Source organism: Octopus bimaculoides, chromosome 8, assembly GCF_046866305.1.
Source record: "Octopus bimaculoides isolate indiv1 chromosome 8, ASM4686630v1, whole genome shotgun sequence".
NCBI lineage: Eukaryota > Metazoa > Mollusca > Cephalopoda > Octopoda > Octopodidae > Octopus > Octopus bimaculoides.
In genome coordinates this window covers 39,063,733-39,084,096 of record NC_142935.1, presented here as the reverse complement: position 1 = coordinate 39,084,096, position 20,364 = coordinate 39,063,733, and the positions used below count along the sequence as shown (strand labels likewise).

The 20,364-nt window shown below is 39.1% G+C and overlaps 1 protein-coding gene across 2 annotated transcripts; it reads right to left on the bottom strand.

The window, feature by feature from the left end:
- Positions 1-71: 71 nt before the first annotated feature.
- LOC106876098 (medium-chain acyl-CoA ligase ACSF2, mitochondrial) lies at positions 72-12,912 on the bottom strand. 2 transcript variants are annotated; one of them, XM_014924506.3, is made up of 3 exons: positions 12,739-12,911; positions 6,815-7,002; positions 72-4,084 (listed from the first exon to the last, which is right to left on the bottom strand). In XM_014924506.3, exons 2-3 carry the CDS (start codon positions 6,958-6,960, stop codon positions 2,599-2,601), a joined length of 1,632 nt encoding a protein of 543 aa, XP_014779992.2. In that variant the 5' UTR covers positions 6,961-7,002; positions 12,739-12,911; the 3' UTR covers positions 72-2,598. The 2 variants fall into 2 exon arrangements, with proteins under 2 accessions (XP_014779992.2, XP_089212480.1); XM_089356354.1 differs by having other exon boundaries at positions 2,381-4,084; positions 11,560-12,912.
- Positions 12,913-20,364: the final 7,452 nt, after the last annotated feature.

Sequence of the window (20,364 nt, the reverse complement as noted above, 5' to 3'; positions counted from 1 at the left end):
TATCTTAAATGTGTCACAATAACAGCAACAACAAATAACAGGAATAACAAAGAAGAAAAAGAAAACAAACATTAACATTTGTAGATTAAGAATTTTATTCGATTATTTACTGAAGTACATCGATTGATAACTATATTTTCGGCATAAGTGATATAAATCTAGCAGATCTGGCAAGATTTGAACTAAGAAATATAGGCTAGAAAGTTATCTCATGTGGATGCATGATTACAAATTTTATAGAGAGAAAGAACTTAAATCATTCTCAAGGTTTAAATTTCGATCGGAAATTAAAATTGGCTAAAAATCTCACATTACTGGGGACACTTTTTTCGGATCTTTTCCCTTTGGCCAGCACATTTAAAAAAAAATTTGTAACCAAACACTTGGTGAAAGCAATTACTGCTGTGTATATTTAGTTTGTCACTGTTATTTATGACATATTTCATCTCAGTTACGTTTGTATGAATAAACGAGTGTATCTGAAGCATGTTTACTTCATGGCACCACCACAATCGTTCGTGCATTTCTACTGCTTTTAGTTTTTTTTCCTGTTTTTCAGCTACTATTTTCGGAAAGACATTTTTGCCCCCCCCAACCCTAAACTCCTAACCTTAACCCTAAAACCCCAACCCTAACCCCAAGACCCTAACTCTAAAACCCCAACCCTAATCTTAAAATCCTAACCCTAACCTAACCCTAAGACCCTCTCCCTAACCCTAACCTAACCTTAACTCTAAAATCCTAACCCTAACTCTAAAACCCTATCCCTAACCCTAAAACCCTAACCCTGACCCTAAAACCAGTAAAAACGCACGAACGATGTCATAAATAACAGTGACAAACGAAATATACACTGCCAATAGTTGTTGTTGACAAACAACGGTAGTAATTTTATTCAGCTGAATACACGTCATTGATTGGTTGAAATTACTGAAATACGACAACTTTAACACGAAATAACTTTAAAAATATAAACTTTTCTCAACAACACTAAGAGTAAAAGATGTTTTATATGACACATTCTACCAGTGTCCGAAGTTTGAAAGTGTTTAGTTACAAAAAACTTAATTTTTCGATGTGCTGTTCAAAGGGATAGTTACTCAGGGAATACGAATATTGGCTTCCCGTTTTAGCACAAGGACTCAATAACTCAATATTCTTTTCTACTCGACGGAATTTGAACTCAGAACGTAAAGATAGACGAAATACCGCTAAGCATTTCGCCCGGCGTGCTAACGTGCCTACCTGTTCACTGCCTTTAGAAGAACACAATATTCTTTTCTACTCTAGGCACAAGGCCCGAAATTTTGGGGGAGGGGACCAGTCGATTAGATGCATTACTGAAATGAAATGTTCAATTACAAAATGTGCCGAGTCCCAGCTTTTTCCCCAATGGAGCAGAATTATTCTAACTATGACTATCCTGTCTTCTTACGAGTATAAGAACTTTTTATTTGATACCTGTATGACGTCGTGCAACCATGTAGAGGACCACTGATGGGAAAGAATGGTGTGTCACCGTTGAAAAATAATGTTAATATTGTTTTATGTGAATAGATACAAGAAAAGGTAAATAGCTAAAGAAACGATACCACGACTAATTCTTATTTATCGTAACTGGTACTTAATTTATCGACCCCGAAAGGATGAAAGGCAAAGTCGACCTCGGCGGAAATTGAAGTCAGAACGTAAAGACAGACGAAATACCGCTAAGCATTTCGCCCGGCGTGCTAACTTGTCTGCCAGCTAGCCGCTTTCACAAGGACTGAATATTAAATGAGCGAAGCCAATGAGATGAGATGTCTTCCCAAAGATATTAGTACGGTAAATGACATAACAATTTCATTTACGATAAATAAGAATTAGTCGTGGTATCGTTTCTTTAGCTATTTACCTTTTCTTGTATCTATTCACATAAAACAATATTAACATTATTTTTCAACGGTGACACATCATTCTTTCCCATCAGTGGTCCTCTACATGGTTGCACGACGTCATACAGGTATCAAATAAAAAGTTCTTATACTCGTAAGAAGACAAGATAGTCATAGTTAGAATAATTCTGCTCCATTGGGGAAAAAGCTGGGACTCGGCACATTTTGTAATTGAACATTTCATTTCAGTAATGCATCAAGACAGTTGTTTGCCCTGGTGAGTCCATCCATTTTAAGAACATTCCGATCCAGCCGCACAAACTCTAGTATGGCACTTTCATTACTTATGGGCCTTTTCAGGACCTTCGAGACTGGCGGGAGGAAGGATAAACATTATCTCCAAATCAGGGACCTAAACTGAATGAAACGTGTCTGCAACTCAAAATGTCATTATTAGAAGCATGGAAATAATTTCTATTCTAAAATCATGGCAAAGAATACATTAATATAGTTTAAAGATAAGTATTCGAGAACATTTTACAAATTTAACTCTATGTTCTGACATCACCTCGCCATATTCTCAATTACGGCTATAATATTTTTCACTTCATTGCACGGGATTTAAAATCGATGTGCTATGAAATAGTTTTTAAGAAACAGAATTCAGTTGAAATATCTCTTTAATTAGAAAAGCAACACTTATTGAGAAACAAAATTCAGAATTTTACTTTCCGTATGATTCCTTCACCATTTCAATGGCAGAACGCTTTATGGATTGTTTGTTAAATTTTTCACTGGGAAGCTTTGGAAAGCTGGTAAAATGTAAGAAATAGTCCGGTATTATTGTTACATGATCAAAGTTACTTGGATGCGGCATTGTTTCTGTGCAGAATTTTGTTAAATCCTCTCTATTGAATTTGTGACCAGGTAGAATGGTAACACAGGCACATATACATTCACCAAAGCTTTCATCTGGTATTGGGACCACAATCACTTCTGCAACGCTGGGGTGACGGCCGACGTATTCTTCAATAGTTTTTATGGATAACTTCACCGTAGACTTTTTGATAAAATCTACACTTCTTCCTATCATTATGAGATCACCTTCAGGAGTCAATTTACAAATATCTGAAGTAGGTATCCAACCCTCTTCTAAACAATGTGTTCCATCCTGAAATATTTTTTGCGTCCAACAACTACGAATGTACAGAGACCCAATGCTTCCGATGGGAACAACATTTTTGTTTTGATCAAGGATTTTAACCTCTGAACCTGGAAGCGGTCGACCTAACATTCCTTTTACATGTTGGTCCATATTTTCTTTGGAGAATAGTCTCTGTGCTGATATTACCGTTTCAGTACTTCCATATCCGAGGGAAAATTTGTCTGCCAGACGAAAAGAATTTTCAATCCAGTCTCTTGCAATTAAATCTCCTCCTGATATAATCCGTTTTACTCGGAAACTTGATTCTTTGATATATTTTAATCGCTGTGGAACTACCCATATTACGTCGCATTTTTCTGTCTTCCATAAATTCATAATGAAATCTATGTTTTCGTTATTATTTAGCATTGTCACATCTCCCGTGACGTGTGTGCAGCCAATTGACAAAAACATTGACGGATAGCCAACAACATATCCCATTGGACGGCTACAGTAAGCCTTGTCTTTTTCATTGACACCAGCATCTGTGTAAAATGTGTAAAATCCATTGATCCAGTTAAAATGTGAGTGACAAATTCGTTTAGGAGCACCTGTTGAACCAGATGATTGAGAAATTAGAGCAGTATCATCAGGACTTATGGAGGGAAGTATTACATCAGTTTTACTACTTACGTCTTCCATCAACTTAGCTGCAAACAAAGCATTTTCAGGACGCTCCGCTTCTGAGACAGCAATGGCTAATCTCAAGTTTGGATATATTTCACTGGAAACCTTCCCATTATCAGAAATGTCAGCGATTTTAAGAAAGTTTTCCCAAATATATTTGGAATCAAATACAACTAAACTGCAGCCATATAATACCGTTTTAAAATCTGCCAATCCAAGCATTACTTTCACAGAAATTGCCCCAGTCATTATTATGCCGATCTCATATATCAACCATTCAACACAGTTGGATACACTGTAGGCAACCAACTCTCCTTTCTGAATTCCTAAATTGATAAGAGCTTTGGCAAATTTTACAGCACCATCGTAAATTTGTTTCCTGAAATAAAGGAAAAAAATAAACACATGCTTAAATAGATATACTTGATAATGCTTTCGGTATAAAAGTGTATATAAAGTATCACATAAATAAACATTTAAACGATACTATAATATCAAAAACTCTTTTAAATGATGCTTGGTATAATTTTTCAGATTTTCAAATCTACCAGAAATTAACAGGATTTTATATATATACCTTAGCCTCGGCTTACGACCATCCGGACTCACAACCACAAAAAATAAGGAAATAAAACATAAATAAATAGGTTTTAAAAAATCGATTTTCGGACGTTGGGCAACTGCGCGTACGATAACTATGGCAGTATCTGGAACCGCAGGCCTCCCTCTGACCCAGGCATCCACTGCCTGTCACTGTTTCTCACTCAGTCATTTTCAAGCATCAGTTGCATTTGAATCAAAATAACGTTGAAAAATATAAACCTGACATACGACCAGATCAACTTATGACCTGTAAGTTGGAACAGAACTCGGTCGTAATTCAAGAAGGTGTTCCAAATGATCCTTTGTGCTATTGGCACAAGACCTAAATTTGGGCAGGGGAAGGAGTTAGCTGATTACATCGGCCCCAGTACTCAATTTATCGACCCCGGTGAAAGGTCTTGCCAAGAGAACATATTACTTTGCTTGAAAACAGGGAAGGCTAGTTACGAGAAAGGTAACGGTTCATAGCAAACTTGCCTTCCTAAACTGTGTCCGATCGATGCAAGCTTGGTAAAGTGTACAATAAAGCGATGAGATGCTGATGTTGACGTGTCCTAAATTATTGAGATTCCAGGTAGCAGTTTATAATATACTAGGAGGTATCCAAAAGTCACCGGAAGCGTTCTCTGTGGGACAAGCCCGGTAGAAGTCCATTGATGCGATCCTCGGGCATTAGTCTGCCGACCAGTGTTTTCGAGTGGAGTCGTACTGCCATGTAGTACGCCTTTGTTATGCAGTGCTTCTCCCCCATTCGTCGATTTTTGCGATGGTTTTGAAACGAAGAAATAGACTGCTTCTATAAAATTCTGTTTTCTGCTCGGAAAAACGCCGGCTGAAACAGTTGTCATGCTTCAAACAGCTTACAAGGACGCTGCCATGAACAAAACACAAGTTTAAGAGTAACCTTCACACTTTAGGAATGGTCACTTGTCGCTTGAAAACCAATATCGACCAGGGCAACCGTCGATCTCCTGAACAAATGAAAACATCACGAAATTCATGAACTGATCTTGGAGGACCGTCGTCAAGCAATTGACGAAATTGATATGACTAATGTGTCCTGGATTTCCCGCCAATGAATTTTGAGCGAGGAATTGCGAATGAAAAGAGTTACAGCAAAATTTGTACCTCACTGGCCCACGGAAGATCAAAAGCAGTCATGACTGAGTTCGTGCCGTGAACTGAAAAAACAGTTGCTAGTTGATTCGACCCTTTTCGAAGGTCATCACTGCTGACGAAAGCTGGCACTACGCCTACGACTTGGAAACGAAGTAACAATCAAGTCAACGGAAGCATTCAATGTCACCACATTCCCACAAAAGTGAATCAAGTGAGGTTCAGACTCAAGACGATGCTGATTTGTTTCATCGATGCGAATGGAATTGTTCACACAATATTTATTCCTCCGGGTCAAACTGTTAACCAGACATGTTACTTGGCACTTCCGAAGAGTTTCCAAGACATGACGAGATGAAAACACCCTGACCAGTGCTAAAGTGGAGTGTAGGATTTCTTCACGACAATGTGCCTGCACAAACTACCTCGAGGACGAGACAGTTTTTGACCAAAAATGGCTTGACCTCGTTTACCCACCCTCCCTATTCAACCAATCTGGCACCTTGCAACTTTCCCTCCCACCCCCGAATGAAAAAGTCCTTAAAGGAAAACGTTTTGCAGACGTGGAAGAGTGAAGAAAAAATGACGGGTGTTAAAAGGTATCACTTCGGAAAAGTTTTAGGAATGCTTTGAACAATGGAAAACGCCTCAGGACCGATGCACTGCTTCAAATGGAGAATATTTTGAAGGCGATAAAAGTGTAAACATGTAAAACTTAGCGAATAAAATAATATTGTAAAATTCTGGTTTCTTTTGGGTACCAAGCAATAAACAAATTCATATATTATTACTATTTAATGTTATGCAATGTATTACTTGTTATAGGCGCAGACGTGGGTGTGTGGTAAGAAGATTGCTTCGCAAACATATATCCGTGTTCAGTCCAATTGCATGGCAACTTGAGAAAGTGTCTTCTACTACTGTCCCGGGTCGACCAAGACTTGTGAGTAGATGTGGTAAACGGAACTAAAGGAAGCCTGTTTTATATATATATAAATATATACATGTATGTGTGTGTGTGTGTGTGTGTGTGTGTCTGTGTGTGTGTGTGTGTGTGTGCGTGCGTGTATGTATGTGTCCTTCCTTTGATATCTTGTAAGAGTTTTTAAGCGAGTATCACTGTCATAAAAATTTTGTTCGATGTCCTTCCATGAAAACGTGTGGTCATGGAGAATTGTTATCTTACTTTGAAATAGCTGAGAGTTGACGATAGAAAGGGTATCCAACCTTAGAAAATCCATCTCAACAAATTCTGTTCGACCCACGCCAGCATGGAAAATTGGTGGCTAAAGCGACGGTGATGAACTTACGTAATGTTTAGAAATGTAATACAACGAAGGTATTGTGAGATAAATGTAGACATTAAGATAAAATTCAAACCAAAACATACCGAGTTATCTGTTGTCGATCCTCTTTGTTTTTATAAACGACAATGGCTGGTTTGTCAGGGTCATTTTCAGCAAGCTGGTTCACGCGTTGCGGGATTGTTTGATACATGAAGGAGACTTTACCTGGACGATGAAGGTAACTGGTCATTGTGATGTCAGTAACTATACGACGCCTTCCTCAGAATTTATCCTTAAAAAGAAATAAGGTTATGAACGCGTTTAATGGTAGCGATAACAACGGGAACAATATTTGCGTAGGGACAAACACGTTAGTTTGTGCGTACAACTGTAGTGTTAAAGAAGCTAGTTCGCCTTTCATAACACAAGAACTTTTTGATTAAAGAAATAAAAATTGAGAGAATTTTGTGATATTAGTTAAGACAAAATGCGCAAAGAGATATGACACGCTTACGGCAATGCAGCGCACATACAGTTCTGCAATTAAAAGATTATCCAGTCACTTTTACATCGAGGATATAAGTTCCTTATTTTTCAAGTTTTCCTGGAAAACAATATTCAGTTGAATAAAGTACTTAAAGGTGATGCAACTAGTTAGGTCGGAGTAAAATGGATGCACAACAGTTATAGATGAATATCAGCCTTGCTACAGAAATATTGAAGAATGATAATCGGGTAATGTTAGAAGTTAATTGGTCCCAATTGCGTATATAATCCGCTCTTGAACTATTCAGACATGTATACTTTATTAAATATACAGTCCATAATATACTTCGGAATACGCGAGGGGCATGTTCCAAGACAGGTGAATTAAAACTAAATAACAGTTGATGGACACGTGTCAGTTCATTACAGCCATTGTAAATCGATGACCGTTGTAGATCGATGAAGATCACGTTTATCTTCTCTTTACCTTTTATATTCTATGAAGCTTTATAACCTATCCTGAAATATTACATCTCTAATATTACTGTTTTGTTATCCCTATTTAGATTCGGGCCTATATTTATAATCGCATGGTTTATACATCTTTTATGCATATAGTTCATTTGCGGTATCTCACTGCTTAACATCTATAATAGAAAACGTTGAATGGAAGGTAGATAAGAGGTTTAAAGAAAGGGTGATAATAATGGTGATCTCAACGAACTAAAGTGTGCGAGCGTGTGTATGTGAAAATGGTGTGTGTGAGTGTGTGTGAATGGAGGCAAATGAGACTAACGTGTGTGTGTGTTTGTGTGTGTAAAGTGTGTGTGTGTGTGTAGCAGCTGATGTGTGTGTATGTTTTGTGTGTAGTAGTTGATATGTGCTTTGTGTGTGTGTGTGTCTGTGACCAAGTGTACATGTGTATAGTGTATGTTTGGGGCGAAAGTTATTTTTGTCTATGCGTGTTGCGTGTGTGTGTGTATATATCGTCTGTGTTCAGTTATTATGTGCTTGTGTAGGAGTATATATTGTCTGCGTTCAGGTATTATGTGCTTGCGTAGGTGTGGGAGTGTGCATGAGGGTGTGTGATGTGTGTACTGAGTTAAACAGTGTGCGTAGCTGCTCGTATAGTGGTGACTCTTTTGAAGGTTGTGTGTGGATAATGGTTTGTGGTGTGGGTGCTGAGAAATGGTCGGTGCTATTCTGTGTGTAGTGGGAAGGTGTTGTGGGTGTGTGGTAATGGTGTGTGGGGTGAGTGATGGTTGAACAGTGTGTATGTCTGTTTGTATAGTGGTGCATGTGTGGTGTGAGTACCGAGGTAAGCCGTATGCAGGTGTATAGGTGTGTGTTTGTGTGTGGGGGGGATGCAAGTGAATGTGGGAGGTCTGTGGGAATCCGTGTGAGGTTGGTGTCAGATGAAGAGAGGAAGTGAGTTGAGCCCATATGGCATAAAGGAGCAAAGAGAGAAAATTACTTTCTGTTCACAGCGAAGGTAGAAGTCTGGGTGGTATCTATGCCGAGACAGTCCGAACACAGAGAGATGTTGTAGCGAATGACCGGTAGAGCGGAATTGGCTCAACACCGGGGTATCATTGTTAAGTCTCATGTCTCGGAGGTACTCTGCGAATCGGTCATCCAAGCTGCGTCCCGTTTGACCAATATATAGGGAGGACAGAGAGCTGGTGATGCAGTAAATAACATTAGAGGCGCAGGTAAAGGAGTCGGTGACATGATAGGGACGGTGATGGGTGCCTGTGAGGATGGTATTGTTGGAGTGGTAGGGGCAGATGCGACAGCCTGGTCGGGAAGGGGTGAAGGAGCCATGCTGGAATGCGGGGGTTTGAAGGAAAGAAGGGGTAGGTTAGGGAAGATGTGCGAGGTGGAGGGGTCGGACTGGAACGCTGGAAGGCTCGGAGAATGATGCGTTGGAGAAGTAGGGTGAAGGAGAGGTAGGGTGAAGGAGAGGTAGGGTGAAGGAGAGGTAGGGTGAAGGAGAGGTAGATGAGGGTAAACGGAAGACGGTTAAGAGTGGGGCGAGTGCGAGAAGAAAGAACAGAAGCACAGTCCACAGATTGTGCCCGGGTAAGAGCAGTGTAGATAATGGTGAGGGGATATCCACGTAAGATGAAGTGGCGAGCTATGAGTTGTGACTGAGTTTCAAAATCATGATCGTCGCTGCTGAGCCTGAGTATACGGAGCAATTGGGAGTAAGGGATGGAGAGCTTGGTGTGGGCAGGGTGGTAGGAGGAGAAGTTAAGGCAGCAGTGTGAGATAGTGTGTTTGTAGTGGATGGAGGTAGTGAGAGCGGAGTAGTGCATGCTGACAGAAATGTCGAGAAATTCGACGGGAGAAGTGAATTGTGAGAAAATTTAGGCCTCAACTTAGGCAACGAACAGGTTCGCATAGGTGGAGCCCATTCTGGTTCCCATGACCACTTGCGAGAACTGTTGGTAAAACTACCCCGCGAAAGAGAAGCAGTTGAGGGAGAGGACAAGTTCGGCCAGATGAAGATGTGTGGAAGTGTCAGGTTGAGGATCAGGCAGAAGGTCAAGGAAGTGTTTAGGCGCAAGAAGTGCCCTCGTTGTGTGGGATCACCGTATATAAACTGCCATCAAAGTGACACTGGGGTAAAACATACGAAGCCCATTATACCCATCATGACTACCCGTCTGATAAGGATACACCGGACACATGCATCATAATCATATGTGCGTGACATGGTGATCTCATATCAAGATAAACAGCACATGACCTCGCAGGTGGGGCCCAGTTAGAATTTTCTTCAGGTCGAGTAGCCCATCCCGCTCAAAACGTTCCTAAATAAGGTTTGTTTAAGGATGTTGAACAAAATACCCATGTTTCCAAAGGTGAATTATTCAAATCCCCCAAAATTCCCCTCTCAACACATGGCTATGATGCTCCCTCACTACTTCTGCTCAAGATCAGAAATGCACATATCATCAGCCACCAAAGGGCATGCTCAAATGGTTAAGGTCAAACAACTGACAAGCAAATCTGTGGTACTAAGCAGAATATTTGCTGTAGCCCATCTTTTTATACTAAGACAAAACAATGTACATGATAACACTTCCAATCAATCAAGATCAGAAGCCATGAGAGCCACTGCCTGATACTGCATCACGGCATTTATTATTATTATTATTTTATGTTTGACTTTTGCTTTATATCGATTGGGACAGTCACATCAATAAAAAGGCACGATTTTTGTCTGAAGTTTTTCAATATGATGTCTGGCCTATTTGTATCTATATTTCTGTCAGTTTGAATGGTGAAGTTCAAGAGGAGTGAGATGTGACCATTTTCAAGCACCGGGGTGGTTTGTGTTACCACCAGTTTTTATCAGTGGGCAAGTCCAGGTTTTTTCAAATTACCCACTAACTATATTGTGCAGCTCTATCATGCCTGTTGAGATATTCTGTAGGTGCTAGAAGATTGCACATGGAGACAACATCATCAATAGTTTCATTTTATTATTGACGCACACGACATGTTGGGAAGCTGCCGTTCTTTAATATGTTAGCCTGGTAGTTCCTTGTAGGTAGGCATTAATCTTGAGCTGCTATGATAAACCCTTCTGTTTCTGATTTTAAGCCAGAACTCATTAGCCATTGATGGGTAAGTCTTTTGTCAACATCGGCACTATTCGCTCTCTTTGGGTATTTGCCACTGAGAGTTTTTTCTTGCCATTTATCATTCAGAATATCTAAGACAGCAGTTTTAGCACGGGTTTTCATGCACTTAGATTTTTCTGCGCCCAATTTGGAAGGGATATGAATGTAGCTCGGCCAAAATTTCAGAATGGCTTTCTACTCCCTGTCGCAAAACGATCAAGTTCCTATATTCGGGATACCTTTGATTTTGTATATAAAATCAACAACTTTTTTAAGCACCGAGGCCTTATTGAGAAATGCTTTTTAGTAACCATGGATGTTTCTTCCTTATATCCTAATATTGACCACAATGAAGGAGTAGAAGCATGCATGGATCCTTCGAAAAGTGGTCTAACAAAAGTATTCCATCAAATTTACTCTGTAGATTATTGAGGTTTGTGTCAGAAAGTAACCCAATGGAGTTTAGACAAAGATTTTACCACCAAACGAAGGGTTGCGCCATGGGTACCCCATGGCAGTTAATTTCGCTAATGTCTTCGTGACGAAATTCGAGACACAGTTACTGAAGACATTCAAATTCCTTCATGGTCATAAACTAATACTCTGGTTACGGTTCATTGACGACATAGTTTTTGTCTGGGAAGGATCAGAGGATAGTTTAATGGACTTCTTGCATTTCTGTGACTGTTATACTAGAAACTATGTATGTACAGATGTATATATACACACACCTAGACTATTTTTCATTCTTTTTTCTTTTGGTTATTTGATGACGAGAATGGATGGCCATCTGTTGGAATATTCCGGTTATAGGGTACTTCTAGCTTTTGTGTTTCGGGAAGATTAGAACCAGTAGCTGATTTTTCGTGTCGAAAAATTCGAGTACGCGGTCCTAGGTGTTCTGAGTGACAGCCGATTTGGTTTGTACTTTGCTTTGTTATCACTGAGGCATGACGAGCTTGGACGTTGTCATTAGGGCACGGATTTGTCTGTTTACGGTTAATTATTTCGAGACAAGTCCGCCTCCGAGTTCTCTCCATGAAAACATTGCTCGTAACGTAGCTTCTTAAGGCTAACAGATCTGTATTCGTCTGTAATTTTTTGTTAGTAGATTTATATCCGGGCATAGATTTTTTTCGTATTTTTAAACTTATGAAATGTTCAGTCTGTGTTAGTTCGAAAAATAAAAATTGTTTTGATTTTTTTTTACTTTTGCTTCTTTTGTGACTCGTGTTTTCATATGCGTGAATGTGTGTCCTGTAAATTTCACGTAGTTGTGTAAACATTGGGATGTATGTGTTGTCCTATGGGTATTAAAATGTATATATGATTGTGTAAACATTCGAGTGTAGCTCACCAAATAACACAGGGAAATCCTCAAGTAACAGCTTCAGGACAGAGCTGGGACACTTTAGCTCTCCAAGTAACATGCAAAACCCGCAAGTGAGAGCTTCGGAACAGATAAGGAACACTCCAACTCGCCGAAAATGAAGACAGGTGCAGTTTCCTATAAAACTGGTATTCTCATCCACAACAAACAAAGCATAGACTCTAAATCGTGTAGATGTATTTTTACTAACTCCGATGTTTACACACGGCCAGTTATACGTCGCTATGACTAGAGCAACGGGATTCCAATAATTTGAAAATTAATGTCGACCACACACAAAATATCGTCCACAAAAAAAAGTTTTGTAATCATATTCATATTAAAATCCATTTATACATTTTTCAATACATACTACTGTTACGACTTCGTCCCTCATTTTATGCCTGCGTCGTAGTTATATTTTCCATTGTAATAATACATATAATTGTTTTCCATTGTAATAATACATATAATAATACATTTAATTGTTTTTTTTTATCATCGTTCAGAAGGAGGTTAGCTCAATAATAAATGTACTTACCAACAGTTGGGAAAGGTGGAGAATGTGTGCAATTTAAAAGCTGTATTTTCTCTTTTTATAGCGGAATCAACAACTTTGTTATGCCTTTTAGATACTAGCTGTTACGACTGCTGATTAATCACACTTTTTCCACTAATCTGCATGCAACATGTGTATGTGTGTGTGTGTGTATGTGCGTGTGTGTGTGTGCGTGCGTGCGTGCGTGCGTGCGTGCGTGTGGGAAGGGGAGGCAATTAGCTCGCAAATTTCATGTGAAAAGAAAAGAAACGCCCAATGATGTGCAAAATTCTAGTTACACTGTGCCTAAATAACGTACCTGATCATGATCAGGGAAACATATGCATGTCCGCCTGTCGGAACGACGAGGACCATCAAGCTTTTCTGAATGTAGGATGACTGATGGCATTGAGGGCAGTGAAAGTGACCACGATCAACAGCCTCTCTTCATGCAGTTACTTGTGTTCGGTTTTAAAACACTCTACTCCAGCATCACACACGAACTTCCATGCCTTCCGATTAAGATCCAGGGCCTTCAACCAATTAGGAGGGACACCACATAAAATGAGAGACCACTTGAGATGATCATGAAAACGAAATGTTGGGTGTCCATTATACCTACCTTCACTCTCGATCTCACTGAAGTGGACCATGTTTGGGAGGCGGTTACCCGCTATCCGAACCACATGACCAACCCAACAAGAAGATGACAAAAGATGCAAGCCCTGACACTGCAGATGCCAGCCCTCAGGAGGATTTCAGTATGAAGGGCCTTGTCCTGACAGGCGAGATCAAGGATATGTTGGGGCAATCTGATACAAAACGATTCTAGTTGTCTTATCTGGCATACCTTTCCTAGATCATTCTCGGATTGAAGTAGGCAGTATCCTTCCCTAAATAAAGCTACCTAGATACCTGTGCAGGACCGAAGATGTCTGATGTCCTCAGGTGCAGAGGTCAGCAACTATTTTACTCATGCTACCACCGTGCAAGCTTTAGGCTTACGTTTCCAGCATCATCTATGCCTGCCTCCGTCACCAGCAGCTAACCGCCTATGACTTCGAGACAAGAAAAACCAGAAAAACAAAAGAACAAACAAAAACAAAATGACTTGGGCAGATATAACAATAAAATCATAGCTGGACTATATATTTGGTAAGAATCAACTCCTTTTATGGTAAGAATCAACTCCATTCGTTCTTTTATTTCTTTAAGTCATTTGACTGCGGCCATGCTGGGGTACCGACTTGAAGGGATTTAGTCGATCAAATCGACTTCAAGATTTCTTAAGCCTAGTACTTATTTTATTGGTCTCTTTTGCCGAACTGCTAAGTTACGGGGACGTAAACACACCAACAAGAAGTGATGGAGAAACAAATACTGACACACACACACACACACACACACACATTTTTCTGCCTCCTTACATGGTTGCACCATTTTTTCTAAAATTGACTTAGTACGTGCATATAACCAAAACCCTATCGAACTTGCGGACATTTCTAAAACTTCCATCACTACTCCTTTCGGTTTATTTGAATTCATTGGAATGCCTTTGGGTTACGCAACGCTGCGAGTACATTTCAACGGTTTACGGATGAAGTCACTCGTGATTTAGATTTCATTTTCATCTACATTGATGATAGCTAATGCTACAGAAGAAGAACATTTAGAACATCTACAACAGCTTCTTACTCGCCTATCGCAATACATCGTTATCATCAATTCTAGTAAATGTCTTTTTGGTGTTTCTTCTCTCACGTTTCTCAGACAAAGACGGAATACGTCCATTACCATCTAAAGTTGAAGCTATTCGCAATTTCCCTGCTCCTGGTTCCTTACAGGAGTTACAAGAATCTCTCAGTTTAATTAATTTTTACAGAAACAATCTGTCTTCTGACTGAACTTTTACGAAACCGTAAAAAGAAAAATTAAGCGATATCACTAAATTCTTCTCATCTGCAATCGATCGAAGATATTAAAAAAAGAAAAAGAAAAAAAAGTAGAGTAACTCTGTTGTCCCACCATACCCCTGATGCACATATGTCATTAATGGTTGACGCATCCGACGTTGGAGTCGGTGGAGTTTTCCAACCATTTGTTTCTAGGCACTTACGACATTTAGATTACATCTCGCAGTATACCATGGACATCTAGTATATCAAAAGAACGGATAATTCGGTAGCATATATCTTATCTCACATGCACATCAGCGCTTTGCATACAACCGATTTTATAGATTTACAGTAACTGGCTTCGGATCAATAAAATCGTGAATTTTTGCTTCCGCAGTCATCAGATGCCTCAGGTTGGTCAGCCCTGGTCTTTACTTTACGCTCCTTTTAGTTATAGGAGAACGGTTTTTTCAGTTCTACATAACCTGATGCCCGATTTAAACATATTCATATTGATATCGCCGGCCCTTTGCCACCAGCACAGGAGTACTCATATATGTTGACCTGTATTGATCGTTTTCTACGATGGCTCAGAGCTATTCCTATCAAAGATATTTCTTCATACACAGTTGCGAAGACTCTTATAGCCGGTTGGATTTTGCGTTTTGGAGCTCGTCTTACCTTCACTACAGATCGCGGTCGACAGTTTGAATCGAATGTTTTCACTAACCTTTCAAATTTACTTCGTACACGTCTGATTCATACTACTGCTTCCCATCCCATGTCTAATGGGACGATTGAGCGTTTTCACCGACAACTGAAGGCAGCTCTTCGTGTGTATCCCGAATTAAACAGTTGGTTGGAAACGCTACATTTTGTGTTATTAGGTCTCCGTGCCGTTATTAAAGAAGATCATGGTTTTTCACCAACAGAACTACTGTATGACGCACCGCTTACTTTGCCTGGCTAAATAGTTTCATTTTCAACCTCATGTGACAGAATTTTTGACACGACGAATTGCGTTCAACGTTTGCAGAAATATATGGAAGAGTTACCTCCATTAGTAACTAGAGCACAATCTATCAAATCTTTTGTACCTCCAGACATTTACACATGGGCTCATGTGTTACTACGTAACGACTTAACCCTTTGCAGCCGTCATACGCGGTTATTATCGAGTCGTGAAAGTTAAGCTTAAAATTATGGTTTTGAACATTAATGGCAAACACCAGACTGTCAGTACTGATCGGGTTAAGCAAGCCTTTATTGACTCATTTACTGAACAACGGAATTCTTCTCAGCACGCCGACAGTCCAATTACAGTTTCAGCACCTCCGTTGCACCCTCCACATCATGTTACCAGGAGTGAGAGAAGAGTTCATTGCCAGCATAGTTTGTACAGACTTACTTTTCTAATTGTCGACTGATTTGCGCTAGTAGATCACCCGACCGACAAAAATAGCAAAATGTTAGCGCTAAGCAGTGTTTAAGCATAAGCAAAATTTTGGTTAGTTAAAATATGAAAACACCTGGTCTGTTCAGTGTCGCCTCGGATTATGAGCCTGTTCAGTGTCGCCTCGGATTATGAGTCTGTTCAGAGTTGCCTTTCTTAGGTACATCTTATTGACAAGAGTCAATAAACTCGAAATATCGATGTCTGGGATTCGTGATAGATGGCGACACTGAACAGACCGGATGTTTTCACATGTTTTACCATAAGAGTAATGTTTTATCCACGGTAAATGCAGTGTATTTGCCTTTTATCGGGCCGACCAAAGCCTTGTGAGTGGATTTAGTAGACGGAAACTGAAAGAAGCCCGTCGTGTATATATATATATATATATATATATATATATATAGACACACACAAATATATAATATACACAAATATATACATATATACAATCTTTTTACTCTTTTACTTGTTTCTGTTATTTGACTGCGGCAAATCGACCCCAGGACTTATTCTTTGTAAGTCTAGTACTTATTCTATCGGTCTCTTTTGTCGAACCGCCGTAACCGACGTAAACACACCAGCATCGGTTGTCAAGCGATGTTGGGGGGGGGGGGGGGACAAACACAGATACACAAACATATACACACATGCATATATATATCTAACAAATCTACTGGCAAGGCTTTGGTCAGCCCGTGGCTATAGTAGAAGACACTTGCCCAAGGTGCCACGCGGTGGGACTGAACCCACAACCATGTGGTTGGTAGGCAATCTACTTACCACACAGTCACTCCTGCGCCTATATATGCCTACATACATGTAGATATATGTACATCTATATATACACATATACATCTATATATACACATATACATCTATATATACATCTATATATATATATATATATATATATATATATATATATATATATATATATATAAACAAATAGTAAATGAGTATATGCATATATACGTACAGGTATGTGCATACCGACATCCACCTGTATGTATAGGTGCATATCTGAGTACAGGACATTGCAACAAAACGTAGACGAGAAAACACACAAGCCACATAGAGAACATTCTTCTTCATCAGCTACCCCCGTTTTAACACCGGCGTTTCGAAGAGCTGGGCAGGACGCATCGCTAAAACGGCTCTTCCCATGGACCGCAAATTAAATTTGTATACACAAATTAAACCTTGCCATGGAGGAATGTAGTGGCGGACAAAAAACAAGACTGGAAAACAAACAGAAAAGGCTATACGGCCAGACGGGAAAAAATATGTGTATGAACGCTGTGAGGCACGAACTTGAAAGTTGGGACGAAGTAAGTTCGCGTATTTGCTCGGCGATAGCCAAGGAAGAAAAAGATTATTGACCGGAAGCATGTGACCATGCCGGTGTAAGGGGAAGAGAGAGAGAGAGTGGTAGAGGGAGAAACAAATGGAGGAAGTAGAAGAATAAGTGAGCAACGAGAGGAAAAGAGGAAGAGAGGAAGTACGAGGGGGGGGGGGGGAAAGGAGATACGTAGTAGTAAACAGAGGAAGAACGAAAGGGAGAAAAATTGAAGAGGAAGAGAAAGAGATAGAGTAGCGTCGGAAAATATAAAGTTGCGAACACTACTTACAGATTGGTGACGCTGCGTTCGGTCATGTAAAAACAAATAGTAAATGAGTATATGCATATATACGTACAGGTATGTGCATACCGACATCCACCTGTATGTATAGGTGCATATCTGGGTACAGGACATTGCAACAAAACGTAGACGAGAAAACACACAAGCCACATAGAGAACATTCTTCTTCATCAGCTATATAAATATATATATATATATATATATATATATATATATATATATATATATATATATATATATGCATATATATATATACATATATACATGCATACATACATAAATATATATATACATACATATGTATGTATACACACACACACATCTATATACTTTCGGTGGGAATGGTTTTGTTATAGGGTGCCGAGTTTCACAACCTTGTAGATAATAATGGTATTTATTTAAACTTAAAGCTTATAGCGATCACCGTACAATGACTAAGGAAAATAGTCTAATAATTGTGCATATAAGCCCTCGACAGGGAAAACCTACTTTTCTTTTGTTGAAGGCTTATATGCCCCATTATTTACTATATTCCTTAGCCATGCACCGAGATCGTTATAAGCATTACGCTTATATAAATACCATTATTGTTATTTACAGTATTGTAAACATCGGTGCGGTATAATAAAACCATTCGCACCGAAAGCACAAAGAAGTTTGTTTACAAAGAACAACCACGAACTAATATAGTTCTTAAGTTTGACAGCAGCTGGTTGGCTAATTCGCTGGTGTAATGGTAACACACCTCGTCGCGTTAACAAAGGAATGTGTGTTCGTGTCCCACGCAGATGAGAAAACCTACATTTTTTCTGTCGGAGGCTTAAAGGCCTCATTATTAGACTATTTCCCTTGGTGATCGCTTTAAGCTTACATAGATACCATTATTATTATTATTATTTACATATGTATAGACACAAGTATAAATTTATATATATGTACAGATATATATCTATATGTATACATGCATATATATATATATATATATATATATATATATAATGTGAGATAATAGTTTCACTATTAATAGCGAAACTATTATCTCACATTACAATAGAGATCTTATTTTTCACTTTTGATACATAATACCGAAACAGTGTAATAGATTGCTCTAGGCTAGCATTAGGCAAGAAGTTGTAAATTCTTTTGGCTATGACACTCTAGGGACCCCAAGTAGTGCTTGTATAAAGATTGAATGAAATCGGTTGGGTAGTTCTCGAGTTTTAGTGATGGACACATACACACAGACAGACAAACTGACACACATTTGCAGTTTTATATATATATAGTTATATATGTATGTAGATATGTATGTATGTATGTATATATATGTATGTATGTATGTATGTATGTATGTATGTATGTATGTATGTATGTATGTATGTGTGTATGTATGCATGCATGCGCGCGTGCTCGTGTGTCTATGTGGGCTGCACGCACAATCATGCACTCGTGGATCGATTCCATAACCAGGTGGTGCGTAGCGTCGTTGAGCAAACAATTTCAATTTCACTCAACGTTGCTCTGACGTGTAGCACACAGTGCACCCGCATCGACCATGTCGATTTGATGGAGAAGGTGAGCATAAAGACTGGATAACAATAAACAATCATTTGTGTCAGTTAGTGAGCAGGAATTTGTGTAACCTACTTCTGTTGTCAACAAGAGAGACTGCTGGATGTGTCGGGTGTGTTTGTTAGTGTATATACATAATTGCCATTTGTTAGTGATACTACTCCACAACAAGCGGAGTTATTTATAATCAGAATAGTTACTGCGTATGGCGTGGCTGCTCTGCATTAGCTTAGCTCATTTTTGCTTAACTATGCACACACACAAACAGACAAACATGCATGCGCGCAAGCGCACACAAACATACACACTCAGATGCAGGCACATTTATATGTATGTATATATATATATATATATATATATATATATATATATATATATATATATATGTATACATGTCTCTTAAAGGATAGAGCTCAAAATCAATGCATTGAAGATACTTTATTGCAGCAACAATTATAATAACAGAAACAACCACAATAAGCCAAACCTATGCACATTTCAATAGGGTATCCCGGAAAAATAAACCACATCATAAGATGTCTCGTAAAATATTGTAACAAATTACAACATATTACAAATTTCTGGATACTCCATCTCATCAGGGTCGCATTATTGCCATCACCAATACTATTATTAGCAAAACACACACATCATCCAAGAGGGTGAAAGAATAATCGACGGCACGCAACCTACCATCGTTATTTTCTTACAGAATGTAAACAAACCAGTCAACCGAAATCCAGCGACGTACACCGCCCGGTTTACAGCGTAAAAATCCCTTGCCAAAAATTCATCCCCCATGTACATCAAGATTTCCTATCGGATCTTCCTATAACGATAGTGTATTAATTAATTCATTAATTATACCCGCCCACGCCCACGCACCGCACACCACCACCCACATGCCCACACCTACACCCACACACACATATACCTATACTTAGATACACACACCATTATATATTTATATGTATTTTTTATGTATAACCATACACACAAACACATATACACACAAACACATATATACACTCACATATGCATGCATATACATATACACACATACAGA